General features: G+C 36.9%; 1 protein-coding gene across 1 annotated transcript in view; it reads right to left on the bottom strand.

Moving 5' to 3' along the window:
- Positions 1–413: 413 nt before the first annotated feature.
- The window catches only part of LOC103534486 (Golgi phosphoprotein 3), a 12,008-nt gene continuing 636 nt past the window's right edge, over positions 414–11,785 (bottom strand). The window contains exons 2-3 of the mRNA XM_030468348.1: positions 7,681–7,795; positions 414–4,253 (exon numbers count right to left, since the gene is read on the bottom strand). Coding sequence (XP_030324208.1) covers positions 3,829–4,253; positions 7,681–7,795 — 540 coding nt within the window. The 3' untranslated portion in view covers positions 414–3,828. The remainder of the gene's footprint in view (positions 4,254–7,680; positions 7,796–11,785) is intronic.

Here is an 11,785-nt window from a genome sequence, read left to right as displayed (position 1 = left end):
CAAGAAGACCACCCCTATACACACCTGAAATCACATTTTCTATTTGTCACTTACAAATTATTTGACAGGAAATGAATGCTAAGTAATTAAACTTCAGTATACATTAAGCATGAGTTACTTTTTCAAGAAATTTGTACTTCTCTGAATCTGGAAACCCCCTTCCATAAAGAAAAATAGATGGACACAATAGAGGAAACTATGACATAAGAGGCTTTGACTACCCAAAGTGTCTGTAGCCCAGTTTAGGCAGAACTGAGGCTTTGATCTTGACGTTCTGTTTCCCAAACTGGTGAAGACCAGAAACTGAGGAAAAACTGGATATTACTTAAAAAATGAAAAAAAATCCTTTAAGTATTGCATGTATGTGATTCACAGTAACCATTTGCAGCTCATAGCTTGAAAGGGTGCTTTATTTTGTTTTGATACAGATTCAGTCCAGTTCGCAGAGAACAAATCAGTTAATACATTTCTTCACTTTGTAGAAATGGAAATGAAGACATGAGCAGTCACCAGCCTTTTATAGCGAATTTATGTTTCATTAACACCCCATGTAGAAGCACTAACATCATCTCTAGAAGCACAGGAGAGAAGGATGTAAATCTCAAGGAGTATAAAATTATATATATATATACACATACTGCTTGTGGATTTATCTTTCAGAATTATGTTTTTGACATGAACTTGAAAGTTTTAAAAGACTGAGTCCCTGAATAATATATGTTCTTCTTTGAGGCACAGGTTCAAGTTCACACTATGATAGCCATCTTAACTTTAAGCAGCCATTGGAGCAGTCAAAACTGTCTTTAAACCAAGCGTCCAGATCTCTGTGAGCTGCAGTAGCAGCTATTAGGAAGAAGGGTACCTGAATCTCAGCAGAACAAAGCAGTCTCCCACGTTTAATCATATTATTAGAACCTGAAATAGCAACTAAGGCAAGGATGATTGCTAAATCAGTCCCTGTTAACCTACCAAACTTATCTTCATTGTTAAATATAAGGTCTGGTAGCACTCATGAGGCTTTGGGTTTTTTAAAACACAACATAGGACTCAAGACTCCTACAGCTCATCTACTTCCCCTGCACATCCAGGCTTATGCCAGGTGGTCTAGCAAGAGATACCATCATGCTTCACAAACACTTTGTTACTTATATCAAAGTTCTTTGATACACTCCATAAAAACTGTCCCCATCACAGACAGAGGTTGTCTTTAAGCAAAATAAATCTGATAAATACTGTAGGCAGTATTCTACATGGGGGAAAAACCCACACCACAACCCAAAAACCAAAACAAAAAACCCTCTCTCTGAAAGGGGTTAAAGAAGGGTCATTTTTTTTTTTTTAAACCATGTTGGCTGTAAGGGTGAAAAAACCCCAATATACTCCACAATGTAACATGAAAACACCAGGAACATGAAAAATACTGACAGAATGAAGGTGAGAGGACAGAAAGGGGACTATGAAACAGACTTGCAGTCTGAAGCATGTTTCAAGTAGCTTAGATTTTCAAAGCCATTTTTTGTGCACTCAACTTGCTCCCAAATACACCACTATTTTTTTCTGATTTTTCCACCTAATTATTTTTCTCTCCTCTCAGAGAACAAGAAAAAATGACAACACAGATCACAGGAGAAAGAGAGAACAAAAGCAGTGAGTTAGCATATACTATCAAGTACAGAAAGTATTCTGTAAGCTATCAAATATAAGAGCAACACAGCAGCTTTTGTTATCCCTCCACTTAAAGAAATTATGTTTTAAAAATGTTTAAAAGAAAATGTCCAAAGTTCATGTCCAAGCTCCTCAAAGTTTTAAACACAGCATCTTACAAACTTTTTATTTGTAAACCACAGTTTTAAATACCTTACTATGCACTTCTAGTTTTTCTAAAGAAAATTTAAGAATTGAAAGAACAGTGTGCCACTAAATGTTAAGGACCATATTTTAAAAACCTTTATTAAAAATGGTTTTATAGGTATGATGAATTCAAGTTGTATTTTAGAGTCAACTACATAAGCATCTTAATGATTTAAAATTAAGTGCTAAACTGGAAGTCCATTCACAGATGAGGCTGTAGAGCTGTGCTCAGGATAGAAGAGGTCTACCCATGGCAGGCACAGCTACACAACTGCTAATGTAGTTTGTCTGAGCCATGTATCCTGCAGATCTGAGTGACACTGCTGATTAGGTCAGTATCCCTTTCTAATAAGAAGGATATTACCTAAATCTTTCAGTTAAGCTATAAAACCTTTCTAATTAACAACAAAAAATAAAAATTACATGCTTGCTCTGTTTCAGGCACTTTATAATCATAATTTTTTTACTGTAGGTAAAAAGCAGTATACAGATTAGTATACAGATTATGGGATCCCTTAAATTTCAGCTCTAGTTATATACCATCTAGTATTCTTGCTCTGAATATTAGCATAAAAGAGTTTCTAAATATCTGTAAACCCCAATATAAATCTTAATTCTTATGAGGGAAAAAAAAATCAATACTTATTTGTTCACTGATTAATATTTACACAGTAAAACCAGCAGGAGATGACAAGAAGTGGCAAAGAGGCAATAAATTTTAAAAAGCCAAGGTTTTCTATTGATTTTTTACAATAGTGTGCTAATCAGCATAATTGTATATAATTAAAATATAGCAGAGCATTCTATTGCAGAAATTTTAATCATCTGAACTGCAGTCATTACTTGCTAACCATTTACATGCAACATCTGCTAGGTCTTTTTGGTTTTAAAGCATAAAATAGATTACAAGGTTGAAGAGATAAACATTAATTTGTGTACAAACAAAATTAAAATCTGCACTCAAGAATTGTACTGGTCACAAGCCTTTTCCATACAGGAGGGATGAAAAATGATACAAATGATGATAGAAAGTGGTCTCTTTCTATATACTAATTATCAAAGGCAATGCATAGACTGAGAGCACATGGATGGCAAACTCCATAGATACTGAAAACAAACAGCTTTCACATATGTACTCTCTATAGGAGGCCTTTCTTTCCATCAAATGGCAATAGCTGATAGCAAATAAGGGGTACCTAGTGTACAACAAAGTAGATCTTGCAAAGTACTAAGATGGGGCAATTATTAATATACAATTTGAACTACATATACAATATAATAGAATGCATCCCATCCCAAAACTGGTTTATGAAACAATTGGACCTTTTTACAGTAGCCTTATAACTCAGCTACCATTCTCATGAAAACATAAGTACACAAGAGACTTGCATGAAAAGTATACATTTATGGGGAATTTTACAGGAACTATTGACAAAGATGCTTAATGGCATTTCTGCTTTTAAAGTAATTTTGTTAGATATAATTGAACCAATGTCTGTGCATAAAATGTCCTGATGGACGCTTCGATGGAGCTTTGGTGAGGCCCTATTAAAAGGCCCTTTTTTATCTGTTATGAATTTTACTGCAGAAGTACTGACGTGTGCACTTCTGTCTCAGCTGAGATTAGTGATCCAACTGCATGCTGATTTCCTCCTTGAGGTACTTTCCATGTTAAACCATTTCAAAACAGTAAGATGAAAATTAGATGAAACAAAATATTTCAGATAACTCAAACTGAATAAGAAATAGAATGCCAATATGGCAGTAAAACCTTTTTCTGTTGCTTTTAAACAGGAAGGTCTCTTTTACCATCAGAATCCTGTATACAGAGGGGGGAATCCACCACTTACAATTCCCATTAAACAAGAGCTGATTCATTTTGTAAGAAGGTACACATTACAGAAAACATGAATAGTCAATAGAAGAGAAACTACTGGTTTACATGAAAGAAGAGAGAACACTTCAGTCTGAATGCAGTTATTTTGTGAAAGCTGCTACAACAGCCCACAGAACCTCATTCGTGTTGGCTTTCATACATTCAACCTCAGGGTCTAAATCCAGGAGCTGCCGTACTCTCTTTGTGGCTAAATCATACTGCTCATCCAAAAGAGGGGCAAAAGCATTCTCCAGAACATCTGAAGCATGGGCTAAATAAACAAGTGCCAGCAAGCGCTTGTCCATGCGGTGAGGGTCATTCATCCATTTGTCAAGAACTGCTTCTTGAACCTTCTTGATGAGGCGCTGTTTGATATTGTTGTTGGTGAGAGGGTGTGTAGTCATGTCAAAAAGAAGGAAGTTCTGTTTCTCTGTTGTCAGTACACCTTTTTCCACTAAATTTTTAGCTAACCGTTCACGGACATTTCGCAATTGATAGTGCAACTTCAGTGGGTTCCATGTTTCACCTAAAAAAAACCAAGCAAAAAAATTAGGCAAAGTTTAAGCTGTACTATTACAGTTCTTCTCCCCTCCCCCCATTGCAGAATGAGCAGTCAAATTCATGTAGCTAACTATTAACCTAAAATATTGTGTTCATGTCAGCACTTTTCTGATCTCTGACCTACCCAGATATATGCATAGAGACAGAGACCCCTAGTAAATTTAAAGTTTTGCTAGCTAAGCCATGTTGATTAGCAATAGGACAAATAAACACTCTTGTACTGAAGGAAAAGGAAAAAATCCCCACACCACCACACACAAAAACCCCACATCCCTTCCCCCAAAACCTCCAAAACAAACAGCCAAAAAAACCACCGCACAAAGTCATGAACAGAGTTAATAAAAACAAAAATAAGCATCTCTAATCTTGTCTGTCTACTTCCAGCCTTTTATCAATTCAGAAGCTGGAAGAAGTGTCATTGCCATTCTCTGCAATAGAGACAAACTAATGCACACCTACCCGGAGTGTCCTCATTTCTCTGTTTCTTCAGGTTTACATTCTTCTCTCCCTTCCTGCCCCCACCAGGTGAAACAGAGTCATGTACTGTGTGAGTGTGGGTGTGCACATTACATACGGACACGTATTGGTCAGGGGCTTTGATGTTTCTATACAAGTTATTTCTAATTTTTTTTTGTTAAGGAAGGAGAACTGGGCACTTCAAAGTGTATGAGTGTGTGTGCTTAGAGGAGGGATTTTTAAAAACATAAAATGAGCATCAGCAGCTGCTGAGAAAGCTAAAATTGCTAAGCACTGAGAAATCCATCTTTGCTTAAGAGTTTACTCAACAAGCTAAAATTTTAGGTCCAGCCTACCTAAGTATTCATTCTAAGCATTAAAATCCCCTCCTGATATAATATATATATGCATTTTAAGAGGTGAGGGAAGAAACAGTATAAAGTATTTCTGACATAGATGGGGTTTATCCCATAAATGATGTGAGAATTTCTATATCAAAGCTTTTTTAAAAAATAACTTTTAATAACAATAATAATAACAATAGCAATAACAATAATAATAATAATACACAAATTACTTTCAGGTTTCTCCCAATGTGATGGAAGGTGTCCTACACCGTATCCAAGTAATAGACAAGTAAACAAATGAGGTGACACCAACTGCATAGTGAGAGGTTGAGAACTCGCCCAGGCCTGAACTACACAAGTCCCTCTAGAATCTCATTCAATGAGAATATGACTCCCCAGTTTCACTATAAAGGAAGCTATCACAAAGAAACAAACAAACAAGTCATCTCCTTACAGTATTTCACAGGGCAAAGGTAATTTGTTTGGTGGATATGCCTATTTGATAATAAGAATCAGTACTGTGGTGACACCTTGTGACCAAACTCCTCAATTACACAGGCACTTGCTTGTTCAAACACAGATGTTTGTTACCTCTACAGGAAGACCTGACATTTTGATCCAAACTTCTGTATTCCCTATACTTGATTCCCTTAGAGGCTAACTTATAAGCAAAATAAGCCTGGAAAACATTGCCTTAAATGTCTATATAAATATTTCCATGATGGCTTTGAACATTAACTTCAACATTCTTTGCATAACTGATAATGATGGATAGAGTAGCTATTTTCCAGGATCAGGCCCTAAAGCAAAATTCTAAAAGAGCTAATCAAAACCCCAAAACAAAAAACCAAAATATTTTTCTTCAAGGGCAGTTCTCTAAACCATGGAAAATTAAAAGAACCCTAATACCATCCAATAACTAGAAATTAAATGCCCATGTGTAAGTAAAAATGATTGATATCAGCCACAGCACTGATGATAACTATCTTCCCAGAGACAAAGCTTAGCAGGGTGAGGAAAACCTTATCGTAGCTCAAGGAAAACCTACATTCATTAGTTGACCTTTTTTGGAATCGGTACTAATTTGATGTGCTCCACACTGTGAGAGAAGGTGAAATGTCAGCACAAATTATGTATTTGGGACAAGAAAAAGGAACTGTTTTTGCAGAATGTAAAAGTGAAGCAGAACTGATCAAAACCTAAGTTGCAAAGCTATGAAGCAGCCATGTCCCCTACCGACAAGGGCTGCTTTGTTCTCTCTCCCCCCTCTGCCTGGCAGTCAAGGAGCAAGAGGGGAGGGATGACAAGGACACCCAGTACTAAATTGCATATGAATATGCAAGGAAGGCTTCTTTAGGTGGTGCAAGACAAATGGGAAGAACATAACAAAACCAAGAAGGTAGAGTGTGGTATACATGTGGAACCGAAAATATAAAATATGTCTCTCGGTCCAGTTTTTTCCTTCACCCGGCTGGTAATTACCATATGTTTATCTCAAGGAATGCCTGACAGACACCTGGTCGCCCAAACCTAGCAGGGTTCCAGGACACAAAGATAAGAAATTACTCATCCCAGGAAGCCTGGAGATTTGTATGTATCAGGGCCATCTTGAATGAAGTGACCCCCCCTTTCTTTTGGGGGGATAAATAACCCTAGGAAAAGACGGGAAAAGTGCGCGCCGATTCCCAGCTACGGAAAGGCATAGCAGCGACTCAACGGCGAAAACCACAAGCAGCTCCCAGCCCGAAGAACCAGGATCAACTCTCCAGCCCGAGGCCTGGCCCTGCGCGGACAGTGATATTTTCTCTCTTTTGTTTCTCCCTTTGTTACTCTCAACGACCATCGATTAAGGTGATTACTTTATACAAAAGGCCTTGTTGCTAGTAAAAACGGCTTTCCCTGTTTAGAAATAAACTTTTGTAACTAATTTTAAATCCAGCATTCTGGTTACTTGTCAATTCAAGCGTCGTCTCTGAGTCAGTGGCTGAATTTTCCTCGCAATCAAAATATAAATATTAACTCGGATCGTAACATTAACTCGGATCGTAACAGTAGAGAAAGTTAATTTTGCTCATTTCTGAAACTCTTATCTGTTGTCACAAGTAACAAGCATTTATATTTCTCCAGTTAATGGAAAAACAGAAAGAACTGACTCTGTTGTTTCTTTATGATTAATGGTCAAATCACCCTCAGTTTTTACATCTGAACAATGAACTCCTTATCTCCTTTCTTTATCAAAAGATATGAATCTTGCACTAACACTAATTTCCAGTTACAGAAAAAGATAGTTATATCTCCAGAGTGCAGTCTTGATTTATTTCAGTCAGCGGAAGACACCTTTTCCATGGAGTAGACATGTCCTCTGACACTTAGATCTAGATCCCTTCTGTACCAAATTAAGTCAAAAGCCACAGTTTCTTATATTTTATTAAAGGCTACCATCAACAAAAGACTACTCTAGAGAACACACTAATTAATAACTTTTTTGCATATTTTTCCCAAAGAAATTGTACAGTATAATATCTAGTGATGCCAGATTATTAGCTTTATTGGGAGGAAAAAAGCTAATACATTATGTTCAAAGCTTACCACTAAGCAGTTCAATCCAATTTTGTACTGTTTCGGGAGGATGGGTCTCTTTTATGTGTTTCAGAGCTTCATCAAGCAGAACATCCCCTGTAGGAGCATCTGACTTGCAAATCACCTAGGACAGAATAAACTGCAGTCAGTATTTTGACTTAATTAACGTACCAAAACCATCCAGCAATAAAAACTGGAAAAATCTACCTGTTATCAGAATCAAGGAAAATTTTAAAGAGTGAGGAATCTTCTCTAAGAAAACACAATTTTGAAAAATACCTAGTTAAAAAAAAACTATTTAGGATTTTGACTACAAAGCTACTTTTAGTCTTAAGTTATCTATAACCTAAATTAATCTTAATTGATTTAAACTACAGTATTAATAACATGCTTAATAACTAATTTTTAAAGATAATAAACTGAAAACATGTAGTGTCCCTAAATGAATAATTGTCTCAAAACAGCTTCCCTGACAAAATGGACACTGCACTTGGGTGGAGGCCTCATTCAATAAGCCACCTGAACTCTCTTCTTTCAAGGAGAGACCCTCATTTGGGTAACCATCCTGATAAATGGGGCCCTATTCTTGCAAAAGCAGCCTCTCCTTTAGTGGCTATCCCAACAAGCTGAACACTGGCCTTGCAAGGGGAACTCTGATGGCCAACCTGATAGGCAGGGCACTGTCCTTATTTGATAAGGTGTGTCCTGTGGAGGCAGAGTGACATCTTGTGTATGCCCCATGTAAAGCCACTAAAGAGGCTGCATGCACAGAAATAAGGGTTATTGCCCAGTCATTTCATCTAGAGGGGCCCAAGTGAACACCTGGCTTTGCAAGATATGCCAAAGCCCCCCCTCCCTCTGAAAAGGTGGGGTCAGGTGTCATAAAAGAGGAACACTAGAAATGCTGGATGCATGCCTGCCGTCCAAGGACCACAACTTCCTACCAAGATCATCACTGGATCCAAGGGTGGTGTTCTTTCTAACTCTTTCTCTCTCTCTCTCTCTGATTCTAATCTTATCTTGGAACATAAGGGTAACACAGTTTCTAACTTTGTTAAGTTTAAAAACCCATTGCTTTGTTAAGTTTTGTTAGTTGTAACCTATTGTTTGCTTTATAAACTTACTCATTTTTAAGTAGTGTTTTTGTACAAACCTCCTGGGTAATAATCTTACTCATAGAGTACTGCGCAGACAATTCCCAAACTTAGTCTCGCCAAATGGGTTATAAAAAGAGATTATTAAGAGAGGAGGATTGGGCCCAGCCACACCTAGGCTCCTCTCTGAAGGAGTTTAGAAAGTGAGGGGGTCCAGTCTGAATCTCCCTGGGTCGATCTCCACTCTGAGGAACTCTACCCATGCCCACTCTGTGGGACGTGATATTTGGTTTGGGCCCCCACATCTGGGGAGCCGCGCTCACTTTGTGAGACGTGACAGTGCCACATCCACCTTGTGGGTTGTGACACCTGGTCTTCACTTCCTTCTTAAAAAAAAGTATACTACAGTGTTAAATTGCTCTCTGATGGCAGTTAATTTTACTGCTTCAAGTCAGTTTATTCAGAATACTGAAGTTAAACAATTAGGCCACGTGAAATCGAGAAATCAATTAGAAAGTGAAAAAAGAGGAAAACTGGTTTTCTTACATAAATAGGTTCAAGGCAACATCTATAAGTTTTACAGCTCTGAGGAACATGTCGAGCAGCAACACTAAGTTCTATTTGCTAACAGTTAAAATACACATATCAGGCAAAATATGTATGTAACGATAAACCCCTAAATATACTATAATAAATGCAATATCATTTAAGTTCTTGTCTACGTTTAGGCAGTTGTTCTATCACCCAATGACTTCTCCCCACCCAAGAAGGGGAATCAGGAAAAAGAAAGGAGTCCTATGAATTCAAATGAAAACAGATTTAATAAAATAATAATAAAGAACTACTATTATTCCCAATATTTATATGAAATTGAAAGTTATACTCTGCCCATATGTGAGCTCACAACTGTGAATGCTAGATGTCAAAACTGAGCACCACAGATTCAGCGAGAGGAGCATGACGGTCACAACGAATGGGAGAGTAGGCTTTGGGAGAAGGATGGAAAAGACGCTCCAGGGATGGTGGCCATTGAGGAAGATCTCCATTGCCAGCAAACTTCCCAATTTATAGTGTGGGTGACATTTATGGTATAGAATAATTCTGTTGGCCAGCTTGGGTCAGCTGCCCTGGGTTTCACTCCTCCTTGCCCTAGCACCTGTCTAAATCAAAACTGCCAAAGGCCTTGATTGCTATGTAAACTTGCACACCATGGCTGGCCACAAACTAAAACAAAGTGCCTTATCAATTTTGTTCTCACAGAATCAGGTGCTGCCATCTTCTCAAAAATTGCAACTTCCCTGAACAGAAAATGGATTCTGTAATTCTATCCCAGTGAAACCAGGACAGTTTGTTATTTAATAACTTCCAAAATTATTTAAGTTCTTCCCTCAAGAGAGCACAGGAGAGAGAAAAAATATAATTCACAGTAATGTAATAAAATTTAAGAATTTTAATAACTGCTTATTTACCAGTATAAGTAGTGATATAAACCATGTACAAATACCATTTTTTCTGGCTAGAAAAACAAGAGCACCAAACTAAAAAATACAGATTTAAATAGCTCAAGTCAATATGTTTGGATAAAAATGAAATCACAAATTTCAATCTTTAGGAAAAGAAATACTACTGTTTCAAAGCTATTTATGAAAATAATGATTAAATCTGTCAATTTAAAAAATTTTACAAGTTAGCACTTTATAAGCTTCAGGTAAAAAGATAACAGGCAATTGACAGAAAACTAACACATGAGAACAATTTCACATATACAAGAGAAGCAGCAGGTGAAACATATTTTTAAAGCTTGGCAATAGTCGGAAAAGCTGGCATTCCAGTGTCCTGGAAAATCTTTAAGTGTCTTGTTGAAATATATCGCAAATTCACCTCTGTTCCATAATTCTAATAGTTCTTACTACAAACAATAGAGGAGTATAATACATTTTTATAGGGTCTGTAAATGACACTGAAATGAGTTACAATGGTAAGACAGCTTCAATGCTGGCAAAATAATCCCAAATTGGAGATGTGTACTAAGTCAATAAGATGAAATGAAAAAGAAATGCAAAGCAGTATAGTCAGGATGAGAAAAGAGATGACAAATGTAAGATATAATAAATTACTACATAGTTCAGAATGGCAGAAAAAGTATCTAGTAACTCTAGCAGTAGACTACATATCAAATGAATCAACAACATCCAAGTTTTTTGTCAAAATAAGAATGTATTCTAAGAATATATTTTAAGCTGCATTAACAGGAAATTGCTAGAGATATCTTTGTGAATATGTAAAGGGTCATAGCTGTAATAGTACATTGAATTTATAGAGTATCTATAAAGCACAGAAACTAAGATTTTAATAAAAATGAACAAGAATGAACTAGTCCACAATGCCAGGCTAAAAAGAATGATGTTTGTTTAGACCTAAAAAGAATCATGTAAGATATTTTTTACAAAGAGGGTGCAAACAGTAGTTTAGGATGCCTACTTTGGGAAAAATAAAAGATACCAGCTTGTTCTGAATATACGGAACATACAGGATGCATTGTCAAAACCAAATTAAACATCCACAGAGGTTGTTGAATTGCATTCAGTGGAGAATTTTAAGACTAAACATCTGCCAGGGAGCAACCAAACAAAACTGATTTTCTATTAGCGCATCAAGATTAAATGGTTGTGGAGCAGTATTTGGAAGAAAATGGACATGTGAGCAATCCTGACTACTTAGCATTAGCCAGACTGAGCTAAGGGCTTTCAGGGTTAGGTACAAGGTTATTAGAGGTCAGCTACGTGCAGAAGAACAAAGAAGTTGGCAGCAAAAAAGAAGAATAACAGGATGTGAGGCAGGAACTAAGCATCGCATGGACAGCACATGAACAGTTGTATTTAACCAATTAGATAATAATGCCCTGTGGCATATGAAGAATGTGTTCTACCAATCAGCAATATGCTTATATTACGTGATCAGCCTGAATGTGTATAAAAAGGCTACCACTACTCTCAATAAATGGCAATACTTTGATTACG

Source organism: Calypte anna, chromosome W (assembly GCF_003957555.1).
Source record: "Calypte anna isolate BGI_N300 chromosome W, bCalAnn1_v1.p, whole genome shotgun sequence".
Lineage (NCBI taxonomy): Eukaryota > Metazoa > Chordata > Aves > Apodiformes > Trochilidae > Calypte > Calypte anna.
The sequence above is the reverse complement of the archived record's forward strand: the minus strand, read 5'-3'. Positions and strand labels throughout refer to the sequence as shown.